General features: G+C 40.9%; 1 protein-coding gene across 1 annotated transcript in view; it reads left to right on the top strand.

Moving 5' to 3' along the window:
• ADAMTS17 (ADAM metallopeptidase with thrombospondin type 1 motif 17) overlaps positions 1-16,084 on the top strand; it is a 196,480-nt gene that overhangs the window by 17,508 nt on the left and 162,888 nt on the right. Inside the window, exon 4 of the mRNA XM_074916879.1 lies at positions 9,754-9,926. Within this exon, the coding sequence (XP_074772980.1) occupies positions 9,754-9,926 (173 nt within the window). The remainder of the gene's footprint in view (positions 1-9,753; positions 9,927-16,084) is intronic.

The raw sequence follows: 16,084 nt of genomic DNA, 5'->3' as shown, positions 1-16,084 counted from the left end.
CAGCTGCAGTAAACGGATATAGTTATGTTAACTATCATGGAACAACAGTTGAATGAAACTAATTTGCTGAGATCTGGTAACGTTTGGCATATTTCCTATGCCATCAAGTCTATGGATGGGAAAAAAATTTCAGTTTTTCTTGGTGAGAGAAAGTATCAATGTTAAAGACAGAATCGAGCCATGTTATGAAAGCATAGGAATCTCCTCCAACCATGTCATAAAACTTTCTGTTTCTTTGGGAAAAGTAAGTTCTGTTATAACTTTTCCAAAGGTCTCCAGTGATGTATTAAAGTCCCCTTACATAGAAGGGATTTGATATAAAATACAGTCTAGGAGCATGAGAGAGAGCAGCTTGTCTTTGGAGGGAAGGTTGTTATTTCATGTTTATGATACAGACCTCATAAATTACTCTTAAATGTGGGTTTGCTTTAAACCCTTTTGTCAATTTAAAGAAGCAGTTTTCATTTAATGCAAATGTGCTGCATAGAGAGGAGCATATAGTGAAAAAACGGGAAGATCAGCATTTTAATTCATAAAATAACAATGCGTTTCTTTTCTGTATAGTTACTTCTCAACCTGTTTTAACAATTGATCAAAGCTGGTAATAATTTAAATAAGTGCTAGTATGAAGGTATCAAATGTAGGGAATGCTTTCCCCAAACAGGTATAAATCCTAAACACATGTTACTGCTATGTTGCATTTCCCCATCTTTAATCATTGTCTCTTAGCTGTGTTTTCTCTGCAGGTTTGACTTGGCCTGAAAAAGTAGTTGTTATGGCCAAAAAACATGTGCACTAAAAATAGAGGTATGTAATGCAACCTGTATTAGTCCATATTAGGAAGCATCTGTTGAAGAATTAAAGCAAGGATTTCAACAATGGGCTATGCAGAAGATGTAATGTGATTAAGTGTTTGCAAGCATAGAAGTATTCCCTGTGTCAGAAATTCAGCACTTTACCCATGGGAGAATGTCTCACTTGTGTGGATAAATCCCTTGGTTTCTCCAGGATCCCGCTCTTCCAGTCGGGGAGTCTGGATTTTCCCTGTAAGTGTGTGATTGTTTCCTTATGGCTGATAAACAGCAGCCTTTTGGAGCAGCCTACCATTCAGAAGTGTCCTTTTCCATCACATGTGGCAAGTGAAGTTTTATTGCCGGTCTGTTCTGGATGAAGCCCTCAGCATGAGGGCAGCATAGATAATGTGGAGCAGGAGGGACTCCAGTTTCTTCTTCCTTGACTGGCAGGGTGCAAAAGAGACCAAAAAAAAAAGATACACAAATAGGTATGGGTTTCTAAATGGATTTCTTCCCCTTCCAGAGCAGCTGCACGCAGTAGAGCTGTACTGCTCCTTCACTTGGTTCCTAATAAAACCAAGTGCTAGTTTTCACTGGAACTGAATGAATTCTAAACTGGCAGGTGGTAATGAGCTAGCTTGTCTGGTGTACACTGTCCTTGTCTCAGGATGTTCACGGGTATTCCAGCAGTCATTCTGGCTAGAAAGACAGACTGGTGGCTCCAAGAAGACTAAGATACATCACTTACCTTTTAGCTGTCTTTTGTTTTTTCCATATTACCATAAATCATTGCTCAGGGTTAAAGCCAAGAGTTGGGAACTGGGACTCTGTTGGCCTCAACTCCTAATGTTGTTTGACCTTTCACCTTCAGCAGATCCCTTGAGATCTTTCTTATAAAAGCTACCAACTGCTGGACATCTGCATGCTTGGGGCAGGTTTTGCCTCTGTCCAAAAGCTCTAAGTTTCCTTTGAGGTAGTTTGTAATTATGACTGATCAGTCATAGATATTCCAGACTGAACCCAAGACTGAAGTCATTTAGACTCTAACCTCTAACTCTCAAACAGATTCTTTATTTGCAAATTAGGGCTACTAACTCTGAGCTGGCAGTTTGGATCCTGTCTTTGGATCTCAAAGTTGCTCTGTAAACTGCCAGTTTCTTTCCTGGCTGATCTGTTCTTTGTGTAGTTTGACATATCTGTATACATTAGGGATTAAAAATAACTATTACACTGCTTTTTACTTCGCTTTGACTTGCTGAGCCAACACTGTTATGGGAGATGAACCTGTATTCTTTACTGGCTTTTGCAGATCACCAGAAGTAAATTGCCGGGCTTTCAGGGAGGTCTGTGCCACCTCTCTCAAAGTATAGGTATAATGGTGAGGTCAGACCGTAGGTGGGGAGCCCCTGGTTTGGGGAGTCCCTGAGCTCTTCCAGCCTCAGCAGAAGCAACTGGAGTTCGGCTGCCAAAGCCCAGGATGGGCTGGTAAGGCTGGCAGTTGTAAAAACATTCTTTGCAAACTAAGCACATTTGCTAAAGACTCATTAAAATAAAATAAACCTGGAGGCCAGTGATGCCATTTTTCACAGTGTAACTGCAGCCAAGCATTCTGTAGTCTCTAAAGCCCTGAAGTGGATTAGGACTGTGCTTTGTGATTGGTCTGGGATCTGCTGAGTTTAAGTGATCAGAACTGAGGAGTATGAGTTCAGAGTCTGATGTACATCACTAGGACCTAATTATATTTGTGTTATAAGATCTTCTCCCATGGCCCCAAGCAAGTTGGGATCTTTGTATGTCTGTCACAAACAAAGGAAATAAATTCAGCTTCAGAGAATTTAGAGCTAGTAACAAAGCAAATTAAATACAGGATGAGAAACTGAGGTAGAGAGGCTAAGGGAGTGGCAGAACTGATATTTCCATGCCCACTTAAACACTTACCATTAAGCCATGCTCACTATACCTGCGTGCTCTGACATTAAATTGTCTTCTGTGACTGTCTTACATGAGCGAGTCCTTGTTTCTAGCTGGATGGAAAGCCCACAATGAAGAGATGAGTGCAGGAGTTGAGGAGGTGGCAATCTTTTAAATTCTGCTGACAAATTGAACTAGTGAGTGGATGGAGATCATAGTGCTTATCCTGTGCTGTCTTACAGGCCTGACATTAAAGACAAAGTCCTGATGTGTTATGTTGATGACTTGAATATGTTTTGCAAAAGAATAAGGTTTTAACTGATGTGTCCAAGCCACAGACTAACTTGGATAACAATCCTTGCAATAAAATCTCTGTGGTGTTTTGAGATGCAGCACAGAGTTCATGACTTTTTGCTGCTCTGCCAGACAAATAGTCATGAACTTGTGATTTGGTATGAAAGTGGCTGTGTAAAAAACCAAAACAAACAAAAAAATGTTTTGGGGAGGTGGATTAGGGAGCAATGGATCATTCTGCTGTGCAGTGATTCTGCCTACCAGTTGATGCATGATTTTGTCTGCCATTCTAGTCAGGAAGAAACTGGGGGTGCATAGCCATTTTGTAGGCCAAGGCATTAAAAATGAGAGGACAGCTTGCAGTCTGTAATAATCTGTGATCTGAATGAGCAAGCATTTTTAATCCCTGAATTTTAGACTACCCACTGGCATCAGCTAGCTGTGGTAAACCTGAAATCCCAAACTTTTAACGGAGGTATAAAAGACCAATGCACAGAGATTATTCTGTGCTGTGTCCTGACAGAGGTGAAAGGGGCTGCATGTTCCCATGGCTGGAAATAGATTGGGGAGTGCTGGCTGTGGCACAATAGTGTTTCTTCATCTCAGTTTCTTTCTTCAATCCTTGCTTCTGTTTACTGTGAGGTGGATGGCACAGGAAAAGTGTCAAGGAAGCAACTGTGTGGAGCAAGGCCTCTGGAGCTGAAGTGTGGTTTGTGTTGTTTGTTTTTTTTTTTCCTTCAAATCAGTGTTTTGAAAAGAACCTCTGTGTTGTTGTACGGATAAAAACTGTACCTGCAAGGTAACCAATGCACTGAGCTTTGGATTCAAAGCCCACAGAAGACAGTGAAGGGATGTTTCTGGTGGCGTCCATGAATTTTGAACTGGCCTCCTTTATGTGCCTGTAGTGATCTCACAGCTCTGAGTTGTCCCATGATCTGTGGTTGCTCTTTTAGCTCAGGCTGTGTTAGCATATATCCTTCAGTGGGCTGACTTCTGCTGCAAATGTTTTGTCATCCTGGAAGTCTCAGATCTCTAACCCTGTTCAAATTTGTCTTCTAACCATGAGCAACTTGATCTCCAGGCTGAGCAAATAAGGTTGCTGACTTGCACATCTTGTGGGCATCCACCATGGTGATCCTGTGCAGTCAGTCTTTTGAGGAAGCTGTTAAGTAAAGGGTTTGACAGCTCTGCTGTCAGATCCAAACATGAGGAGTAGATTGATTTAACTGTAGTGTATTTCTTTTGATGTGGTTTTAAATAATAAACACGCTTCTCTGAGTTTCAACCCCCCCACCCCTTGATCTTGATTCAAATAAAGAAGGAACCCTGCATGTATTCTGTTTAGATTTTGCTTTTGCTCTAGTCCTGGGATGTCCTGCTGGCTTCTACTTTCTGTTTCACTTCCTTCCTGGTCTCCACCTTACACCTTTGCCTTCTTGATCTGAAATGAAATCAAGTCATTATGCTAGATGTGAAAATTTCTTTTACATTAGTGCAGTGTCTAGATTAAATAATAATGCCCAAGAGACATAGATGCAGTATAGTTTAAACACAAGATTGAGAGGTGTTTGTATCCTACTACAGGTACCAGAGAAACTTTGTGATATACTGTCCTTCTGATAAGTCAGCAAATTTGACCTTCCTCTGACTGACATATGATTTTATGTTAATTAGTAAGCATATATCTCAAGAACTTCCTTTCTTCCATTTCTAGGCTTGGTTTGTGTGCAGGATCTCCTTTTTCTTTCTCTCTGTCTTGCTTTGGAGAGGTGATGTTTTTTACTTTGATGTGAAACTAATAAAAACTGCCAATTGTGAGTACCAGTGAAAGATTCTCTAAAAACTGTTGGGGTACAGGGAGAACTAACGTTAGCTGTTTGCCCCACTTGCATACTCTCTCTTCTTTTTTATGCTCCTGAAGTAACAACGTAAAGGAAACAGAGCTAGCTCTCCATGTAAGGGTGTATAGGGATATTAAAGGGGTCCTGGGTGAAGGGAAGTTAGCAGAGGGCTTCCTGAGGAAGAACTGGAGAGGATTTTTAAGGCTGCAATAGAAAAGATCATCTAGGGAGAAATCTGGCCTTGCAGAAAGGACTCTGCAATTTTACTTTTATTTGTGGCTTTTGTTGAACTGCATCCAGAAACTTTCAGTAGGTTTAACTAGAATGAGGTAGCTAAAATTACAAAGGGAAAAATTAGAGAGAAAAGTGGAAGGCTATAGGAAAAGAGGTTGCTTTTCAGATGAATCTGGGAACTACTGTTGGAAGGGAGGTAGGAGGAGCAGGAAGGGACTCTGCAGTTACAGCAAGAATGTGCCAAAAACCAGACAGTGCTAGACAGGACTTTTGGTGTGTAATAGGAAAAGGTCATTTGGGGCGGTTGCTTTGGAATTGTACATCTGTTGGATTGCCATAAAAAGCACTGAACATAAGGAGTTTTCTACTGAGGCTTCAGAAGAGCTTGTTGTGCTTCTGACTGCAGTAGGGACAATGGTTTTTTGCTACTCTGAGGAAGACTTCAAAGACTGCTGGACTGCAGAATGTGATATGATCATGTTGCTTTTGCAGGTGACTAGCCAAGGAAAGGTAAAACCCTGTAAGTAAAAGCCAGCTAATGAGCTTGTGCAATGTTACACTTGCAGATCCTCAGGATAAAATGGATGTATCACCCTTCTCCCATCACCTAATAGTCTTAAATTTTGTGGAAATTTTGGCCACATAGACTGTATAACACACTGTCAAAGTGACTGGCAAGAGAGTAATGTCCCTTGTGCGGAGCCACCCGCAGCATGTACGTGCTGTGTTGTAGATTGACTGTTTCAGCTCATATTTCACATGAAATCCTGTGACCTCTTAAGCAGGGAACACCTGACTCCTAAAATAGTGTGCAGTTTGGTGATGTATGCTCCCCGCAATGTAAACTCCTCTGACAAGCTCCTGCCCATGTTTTATGGCCTCTTATGCCTTCACACTAACACTTAACATCTGCACCACAAAATTTGTAACATCAGTTTGTTCAAATAAAGAATCCACCAAGCATTTAATCCTTGTTTTAATGGCTGATGTTTATTTTAGTTTGGGGTTTCATGTACTCATGGAGGGATTCTCTGCCCATAGTCCATAAATCATGCGGGGCAGGAGTGACACTTCTCTGTGCTGGCTTGTTTCTGAAGTGAGGCTCTAGAGATGGGGATTTTTTGATACCTCCATAAAGTTGACTCACCTCAGGTATGAGTTGCAGATGTGTTTAATGAGGATTTTTACTCTTGATTTTGGATCTTTTTCTCCTCTTGATCAGATGTCTGTGGTATGGGATATGTGTATTTCTTTTGCTGTGTTTGTGATCATTCACCCATGCAAACAATAGTTGTGTTTTCTCCATGTGATTGATTACGCTGGAAAATTGTTTGCATGTGTGGTAGGAAGGAAGATGTAAATAGAGACCACTCTGAAAGTAGCCCTCTGCAAGGCCAAAAACAATGTAAAAAGTTACCCTACAGAGGAGCTACAAATTTTTAAAAAGTGGGGAGACACGACACTCAACACCTCTGTTCAAGTAGTTTGTGTTGCTTTGCCTCTTCTGTAGCATATCATTGGTGACCACCTGAACTCTTGGTTGGCTCCCCTGTGTCTTGGCTGTTTTAAGTGCTCAGTAAGCTTACACTTGGACAATGTGAGGGAGAGGATGAGAGTAAGAACGCAGATTCTCTAGTTAGATGACTCTGTGTTTCTAGGCAAGCCTGTGGGGTGGTAGTTTTCCACACACAACCTCTAATCCCTACCACCCAGTGGAAAGCAGCCAATCCACAGCTTCGAGTAAAACTCATGGAGGAATGGGGGCCAGAGGCTTTGTGTGAACCAAGACTACCCAGCAATTTGCCAGGAGTCCCTTTACGCCACTGCTCTCCAGAAATCACACCTTTCAAAGTTTCGTACAGCTGCCTTCTGCAAAGAGGTGCTGAGTGGAATCGGCAAAGCCTCGCCAATTCCTTCATCTGTCTCTGGAGGAGGGACCATGCCGGACAATCCCACGGCAAATGACCATGGCATGACCTCTTCTCCCCACAGTGCAAGTTACAGTCTAGCATAGTGGGTTCCTGACAAGTGACTTTTCCACCAAAAAGGAGTTTTTTTAAGTGAAAACCTAGAGTACTCTGAATTTATTTTCTGCCACTTGAACCTTTTTACACAGCTCATTCAATGCCAGGCCCAGACTTATCTGAGTCTAGGTCTAGCCCCCCATAAGAGCAACTTCTCTATAGATAGGAGATTTACACCATCTGAAAAATTGTAATTTATTAGGGAATTAACAAATTAAGAATTTTCTGGGGAAGTACTGTTATTTCCAGGTTCTAATTGCTAGCAGGAAGACCCAAAAGGTCAGTGTTCTCACTGGAATAATTTACCTTCTCTTCTTTTTTCTCTGCTTTCTCCCCTGCTATTTAAATGATAACTTTGGAAGTACTGGAGCTAAAGATGCATGGATATGCAGAGGGAGGGATGAGTGGAATGAAATGAATAAACAAACAAACATGGGAGCTTTTTCACAGAAGTTTGGTGAAGTCATCTCTATTTCATAATTGTCAAATCAAAGCTGCATTCATCTTTCCTTCTTTCTGGTGTAGTCCCTCCATTTTATTTTATTGCCTAAAGGACTTAGAGATTCCCTGCTCCGTGGCAGCTTTGTCATGATTGTGCACTTTTCTGTAGCTGTCCTGCAGTCCATGTGAAAACAAGGCTTGAAACTCGGTTATTTTCATCTTTGCTGCTGGCATGTAGCTTCCATTATTTATGAGCACCCCAAGTTTTGATTTTTTTACTTGTCCATGGACTCCTGTGTCTTTTTAGACCCAGGGGGATATTTCCAAACTCTTAAAAATTATTCGAATCAAGTCTGATGGTTGTTTTCTCAGTTTAAAATACATACCAAGTGTTGACAGTTGATGCCTTGGGCAGAAGAGCATGTGTAGAGCTATAATGGATGACTGCTAGACAACAGAATAGGGATGTGGGATGGACATGTGCAAATGTGCATATTGACAAGACAGAAAATGGATGAATGAGAAGGTGGCAGGGAGTCCATTTCAGGTGGGCTTTGGGGGGCTTACAGCTGATGGAGTTTATCACCCTGAATCCAAGAGGGTCAGTCAGGGAAAACTGATGATCTGGATGTGAGTGCATTTACCAGCCTGGAAAAGAAGGAAAATTCAAGCTGAAATATGTAAAGGAGATGATAAAGAGGCTGTAGAAAAACAGGATCGGTGAATGCTAACTCAGATCTGCCTGCTGCAGAATGGTGCTTTGCTAAGAGAGTGTCTCAAATTAAATCTACAGAAAATTAAAAAGTGATTCTCTACTCTGGGAAATGAGTAGCGTGTGTGGTGTGATTGTAAGAGGTATTGTCTGATCATCCATTTTGTCCTATCCCATGTCACTTCTGCATTGAATGCTGTGTTTATGCTGTTTCAGGACCTGTTGTGTGTTTTACTCCCTTTTTCATTGGAAAAAATCAGTATTAATACCAGTGTCAGTATTTTATCTATTATAAATACATATATAATTATATAGAGAGAGAGAGTATATTGCAAGCTGAGCAGTAAGCAGATGTAATTTCAGTGAATCTTGGCAGTTTGTTTCTTATTGCAAAATAATTTTTTTAATTACTTGATTTGCTTTAATTAATACTTTTTTTGTGACTGCAGTGAAGCGAGCAGATTAAGTTTCAGATCTGAAAATTTCTCTTTTGTTCATGCCTCAACTGCTTTGCACGTCTGCCTTTGAGCTGTGAAACACATTTCACCTTTCAGTTTAGAAGAAGACAAATTACTAATACATTTGTACCTTAGTTTGGAGGAAGGGAGGTTTAGCTTCTGTGTTTTAATTTTTGTATTAATGGTAGCTGACCACTGCTTCATTTTCTAGTACTTAAAATAGATCCTTTTCACAGGTTCTTGTAGCTTAAGTTCATTAAGGCTCAGCTGGTCTAGGGAGTCCCCTGCTTATGGTACACACACCGCAGTAAAGGCGTGTGAGCTCTGCACGTAGGTGGCTGGTGACTGCAGTTGCGGGTGCTGACACTCATGCCAATAGCAATAAATGAGCAAAGAAAGCTTGAGAAGGTCTTATCTAGCCTGACCTTCTGCACTTCTGGGTTTCATCCAGAGACTTCTGCAGTTGCCCAATGCATGTTCCAAAACAATCTGACTTAATTTAAAATTTTTGAGACTCTATCTTATGTTCTATTACATTGCTCTAAGAATGCTGGTAGCAAGTAAAAATGCAACTGATGGAAATATTGACTCCAGGAATATCTTACAACTTCCTTGGCTAAGGAGAACCTGCAGAGTTTAGAGTGCACATTGTATCCCAAAAGTTTTCTTCAATAGATTTTTCCTTAATTAGCACTTGTTCCATTATAGTGGAGTGTTATTCCTTTCACAAGCCAGATTTCCAGTTTCTGAAATTTTTGCAAGAGCGTGACTTTTTGGTTTGAATTACAGTTCATATTTTGCTTTCCTGGACTTCTCTTTTCCCATTCTCTTTCCTACGTTCATGTAATCTGGTAGTCTCCTATGAATCTGCACACAGAGTTACAGACGTAGTTGGAATGGAACCTCTTGGTTGGTTCCATTAATCAGCAAATAACACATTAATTAAAGGTCACTGCCATCTGAATGCGCACAAGAATGTTTGTTGAAAAGAGTATAAATGTTTTATTATGATCTGCCAGCCTTAATAAGTATTTTGACTTTTAGAAAAGAAGAGACAAAAGAAAATGAAATCAACCACTGACTGGAGGGAGAGAAGAAATGCCATTCGACTTACCAACGAGTACACAGTAGAAACTCTGGTGGTGGCAGATGCTGATATGGTCCAATACCATGGAGCAGAGGCTGCCCAAAGATTCATCCTCACAGTGATGAATATGGTAAGTAGGCATTTTACTCTCAAATGAAGAAGCAAAAGTAAACAGATCATATCCAGGGTAGGTTAAAGCTGGCTTCCGTGGGAGCTGAAACGGGTAACTGTTTCGACCTTGACATTTAAGGAAAGGTTTTGGTTTTCTTGTGTTGTGTGCCTCTTCTCCTCCATCTGTGTGATTCCCTGTATTTGCCTAAGGACATCACAATAAAAAAAAAAACGTTTTCAGTTGAGAAATATTCCATAATTGTTCAGGTGTGGTGTCTTCTACCATGTTTTTTGTACTGCTATGGTTTACCTTGGAAGAGAGTATCCCGGCAGGGACAGATGGTGTTGTCTGAGATGATGTTTCTTGGGTTCTTAAAGATTTGCATGGCACACCTGTTTCATAAGAGATATTTCTCTAGGTCATTGTCATAGTGGGCAGTCAGTGTTATGTAAGACAGCTGTCATATTGATTTCCAGCAGAAAACCTGGCTTTAAGTCAGTTGAAATGCTTTTTGTCTCTGATTTTTACATAATGAAAATGGCTGCCTCCCTTGCTGTAGAAAACATGGCAAACTTACCACCAAACTGCCAGCTGATCCCATTCTCTTTACTGCAGGACCTTTTGTGCTACGTGAAGTGGTGCTGGTCATATCTCTGAATAGTTGATGGCATTGGGCTTTAGAATAATTCTAGAAATTCTGCAGAGAATCTGCCAGGAGTGAGGAGAACCATTTGAAATTTCAAGCTCATATTAATTGTGGCTGTTAATTTGTTAGCTGTCCTAGCAGTTAAGTCTTCCGTCTCAGTTGATAAAGGAACACAGAGCTCTCACAATGAATGCTCACTCACTCGTTGGCAGTGCCGGTAAGGAGATAATGGCTAAATTGGATGGCGACACTGAAAACTCTGCTCAGAGATGGCAGGGGTCCTTCCAGAGGCTGCACATGGAAGTCATGGAGGAAGCTTGTATTCCTCTGCCCATGTTAGTGTAACATCCAGGAACAGTTCATTCTCCTGACTACTGCTCTGTTGTTGTTCATGAGCAGCAAATTGGCTTGGAAAAAAATAACAGTTCTTAATAGTAATTGACTGGTCATGCTTCCCAGTGAAGAGCTGAGTGATGGCTGCTCAGTGCATAATCCAACTCTGGGACAACAGCTTTTTGAGAGGTCTTGTATTCCTTTATCAAGCACTGCTGGTGTGAGGGAGCTCTCCCGTAGTGAAGTGCTTTGCTGATTAAGCAGGGAGTTGTTTAGCTAGTCTTTTCTGTTAATAAGCTGCTTTTCTGTGTCCCTTCCTCTACCTTTTATTTTGCCTTCTAGCATGCTGTGACAATAGTCACTTAATAGGGCTTCATTGTGTTTCTACATTTATTTGGATTGGTTTGTAGGAAATACCTTCTTGCAACAAAGCCATTCATGTCAACATCACTTCAGGGTCTACTTACTGGCTTTCTTTCATTTAAGGATGTGTTTTTTGGGGCCACAAGAGCCTTATTCTTCTCAAAGTCATGGTTCTCCAACTTCAAATTCACGCATCAGTTTTGCAGTGAGTAAGTAGAACATAAGTTCAGCTCTGAACAAATCTGCTTCTCGAGTCACTTCTTGAACTAACAGAAATGCGTATTCAGGTATAACCAATGTGTCAAGGCTGAGTTCTTATGTCAGATGCTTGGGACCTCGTGAGGGGTGATGGATGCTTTTTGTTTGCAGTGGTGGCTCGGGGGTCCTCCTAAAATCTGTTCTGCACTGATTTAGCAGTGACATAATAAAAATCTGCCATGGTGCCCCACAGTTCTGCTGGAGCTGGGACAGGGCATTATGGCTGGGAGAGCTTTTAAAACATGTGTCTAATCATCTGTCTTGAAGAAACTCATGCCAAAAGGACAATTATTTCAGTGTAGCCATTAATGCATCTCTGTGTTACATAGCTTTATCAACCTGTGAAGATTGTCAGGGTGGAGTACACTGATAGACCAAGTCCTAAACAAAAGATTGCTGTGAGTACTGTTGTCTGATCAGGCTGAGGAATACTGCAGAACATCTCAGCAACATCAGCTTGCCAGGTGTGAATATATATGTGTGGGGAGGTGCTGATAGATGGGTTGGGTTCTCTAAACCCATTTACTAAACAGATACTGAAGCTTAGTTTCCAATGGATTTGGCTGATGGACTTTTAAGCTAGGCTCTGATGCTGTAGTGTGAGCTCACCCCTTTAGCAGGCACTAGAGAGTGCACATGGAAGAGGACTCTTGGCTGAGGAACACATTTATCTGACCTCTCCTAAGGTGTAAAGTCCAGCTGAAATGCTTCCCACTGTTATGTCATTACTTCCAGGGTCTCACCCATGTGGTCTATCTGATGTCTGATAGGATATGAATTTATGGTTCAGCTTTTCAGCCTTCAGAGGAGCACTGACAGTCTCTCTCTTCTTTGGCCACCTACATTACCACACTTATCTTTCAGGCCTCTGCCTCCCCGAGGAAACTGATTGTGAGTGGTTGGCAAGATCAGAACATACTGAGGAATAATAATAGCCAAACTCATAGGTGGCATTCATTGCATAAATCTGTTATTCTGAGGCTGTAAATAAAGGTGGAATTCAAGGAAATCAAAGGGGATTTTGACATTCCATTTGCCATAATGAAAGCTGATCTTCATCCCAGCAAAAGAGGCTTGAAGAATGTTCAGAAAATATATTTAAGGGAGAGAGATAGATAGAATAGTCATGTGGTTTAGGTAGGCCTTAGCTGAACTCTTCACTGAGCCATGCTCTTTGGGTAGTGCCTGAACAAGCCGCAGTGAATCTTTGTGTGGTGGTTTCTCGTCTGTAAAACTGTGGTACGAGGAATAGCAAACCCCAAATGCCTTAGGGCAACATCTGTTACATCCTTCTCTAGTGCTGCATCAGTTGTGCTCTATGTAGCACACAAACGAAGGCCTCCTGGTTGCTTGGGATCTTTTCCTGCCTGCCTCGATACGACTTCTGTCAGCCTTCTGTGACTGTTAGTTGGGGGACAGGATTTGCCCCATGATATTAGGCAGTGCTTATTCAGCTACACTGCAGAATGGCGGGCTGCCTCTAAAAGAAACCAGAATGTTAATTTTGGCTTGGATGCTTGCATTTAAGCAAATAGTACATTACTGGTCAGGGGTATATTAACTCCTCTCTGTAAGCCATTACGTTTACTGTCAAACCACAAAACAAGCATTAAGAGGTCTTATTAATGCATTTTATATTTATAGACATTTTAAATAAAGTGATCTGCCTTAAAGTATTTAATATCTATTTATGTTACAAGAATTTCTGAAGGGGAAAAAGTCAGCATTACAAAATACTGCTTTATTGCTCCCTTGGTAAATAAGAATCTTAGGAAAAAAAACCCCACCACCCTGCTCTAGAATAACAGCTAAGAAACACTGCAAATCCCTTTTGCAACTCAGAAATAACAGGTAGGACTTCATCTAACAAATGCTGTGTTTTTAATGATATTATGTAGTTCTGACCATCCCCGTGAACAGAGAATAGATTCACATTAAAGGTACTTGTTTTTTCTGAATGTCATTGTAGAGGTGCAAGCTCTTCCATTTACTAAGCTAATATTTGTATGACAGATTTTTCCAAGATCATGGAAGGATTTCCCTCTAAGGTACTCTGTAATGTATAAGTAGGAATAAGCTACTTGTTGACTTTTATAATTCACCACCTCTAAAATTAAATCTTTTCTTATTTAAGGTATTTGATTCAGCATGATTTTCCTAATGGATGATTCCTGGTGGCTTTGTGATAATGTTAAAAAAAAAAAAAGTTGATAAAGAAGTTGTCAAATGCTGCCATGTACATCAGCAGCCTTAGTAAGGCCCTGAGTTTATGGGCGTGGTGGATGTGAGGACATGGACAGGGAGAGATATTAGCAGAATTATAGAACTGCAAAATCAGCTACTTAAATATAGGTGCTGATTTATTTTTCTAAGTTAAACTCCCTTTTGCACAATGTTGCAGTGTTTGCATTTCATTTCATGTCTCCCCTTTGAATCATTTGGTTTGAGTGCATCTCCCATTCACGCCACCCTTTGGTAACTGCCAGTGTTTAGAATTTCCTCTAAATTCCAAAACAAAGTGCCTTTGTGGTAAAACATGCTTATTTTGCTCACTCATTCTGTTAGTCTGCATCTGCAATTATAACTTCTCATTGCATTTCATCCATGTGGAGGCTGTTAGGATGGGTGTTCTGTTTCTCAGGAAGTTCTGTGTTGCTCTTGCAACACTTCATAGCTTCATCTAAACTAAACTTCAGGTTTCTCGGCCAGCAACTTGAAGACCTGTGCATTGGCTTTCTTTTTTCCACTCACCTTCATTTTTGTGTATCTGCTTACAATAGCTGCCATTCTGGGCTTGGTTTGGGAGCAGGTTCTGAAGCATGAGGCTTGCACAGTTTTCTTGCAGGAGTTTTATGCTTTTGTTTCTGTTTGTGTTTTTTTTCATCTGAGAGAAAGGGCCAGTAAGACAAAATAGAGATTCTCTGTATTCGTTGGCAGGCAAACTGTACTGGCCTCTGTTGTGGCTGGGCTTCATGACTTACACTTTCAGCTTCTTGGAGAAAACTCTGATTCAAATGATTCTGAAGCATATGATAAATGAGGTCTGAGCCACTTTGAAAAGTTCTGCCCATGGCCATTGTGTTTTTAATGATGATGCGTGGCTGGTTTCAGCTAGTACCTGAACAGAAAGTTGTGAATGTTGGCTCCTTGCAATTCTGCAGAGCTTACTTTGCAAACCAAGTCCTGTTCAGACTGACCCCTTGAGCGTTTTGGGGCAGAGATGTCTGAATTCCCAAGACCACAGCATAGTAATTTAAAAGCTGATTTCTGTGGATTTAAAAACTTTAAAAAAGAGAGATTTGGGTTTTGGGTTTTTTTTCCGCTCCTAAGTGAATTTTTGGGGTTTTTCAAATAAACTACGACTGTGGCTTGGTTTTGAGCTTGCCTTTTCTGAGACAATACAGCATGCAGGCGTTAGTTACTGTAGTATGTGTTAGTTCTCCTGCAGCTGTTGCTAAGCCATGCGATTAGTGCAGAAGCTCTTGCAGCAGCAAGCAGTAACTTGAAGTTAGTGATATTTTGGATGTCATTGAGGGAAAATTTTTATGTTGTTCTTTAGGAATAATACTGGTTTACTCTCTGAAGCCTTATTTTACAGTCTGCAGATCGTTTTTCATTTTGGATTTCCCCTCTGAGAGTTTTTTCTATGTTAAAGAAGCAGATAAAATCACTTTTATCATTCATGCATTGATGGATTTGTATCTCCCTGCTCTTGGGGGCTGGCACATAAAGGCTTCAGAGCTGCCACTGATAATTGTCTCCTTTACCCCGATTTGAATTTTTCATGATGAGAACAGGAACGTAAGGGAAAAGAATGTAAGTATTTGATCACTGTCTACAGATTTCTCGTTTTGCTTCAGCAGCTCCAGGAGAAAGAGTTATGTCAACTGTATCTTATAAAGAGCCGTGAATATGTTCTTTTTCATAATGTTTAATGGGGTCATTTGAAAGCTTGGCTTCAGGTGAGTGTTAGAAATCCTATAGCACTTTTCAAAACAAGTGAAGGACAACCTCAGTAACCTGACTAATGCTTCTGCTGTCCAAACGTCATCCAGCAGCCAAGGCAATGGGGAGGCTCTTGCTTGAGTACAACGCTTAGGGAAGAAAAAAGAAAAAGGCCAATTTACCCTCAGGGTTGCTGTTCTGAACTCCAAAACATCTGAAACACACACGTCTCCCTCCCACTGTCCACCTGCAGAGGAAGCTCTTGAGAATTAAAAAAAATTAAAATGATGTAGTTTAGTTTCTCTCTTAGCCCAATTCCTCATGTCAACTTTGTGTTTTATGCATGCTGGGGCAGGCCTGGACAGCTCATACCAAAGTTGCGTTTATTCTGTCCCTTCCATGTCAAAGCTATAAGGAGAAAGGCAGGAGGAATGCAAACGGAGGAGGAGAAGGATGTTTCAGTCTTCAAGCTTTTCTGTTTTCTCTAGGGCATTCTCTGCAGTAAAGTTCTGTCAGGTAAATGATGCAGATCACCTAATGCAGATGAAGGAGGGAGATGTCAGAGATGGTCTTTGTCTTTTTCTTGTTCCTCTGCACTTCCCCTTCCATTTTTCTGTCTGTTTTGTATGAC

Source organism: Athene noctua, chromosome 13 (genome assembly GCF_965140245.1).
Source record: "Athene noctua chromosome 13, bAthNoc1.hap1.1, whole genome shotgun sequence".
Lineage (NCBI taxonomy): Eukaryota > Metazoa > Chordata > Aves > Strigiformes > Strigidae > Athene > Athene noctua.
The sequence above is the reverse complement of the archived record's forward strand: the minus strand, read 5'-3'. Positions and strand labels throughout refer to the sequence as shown.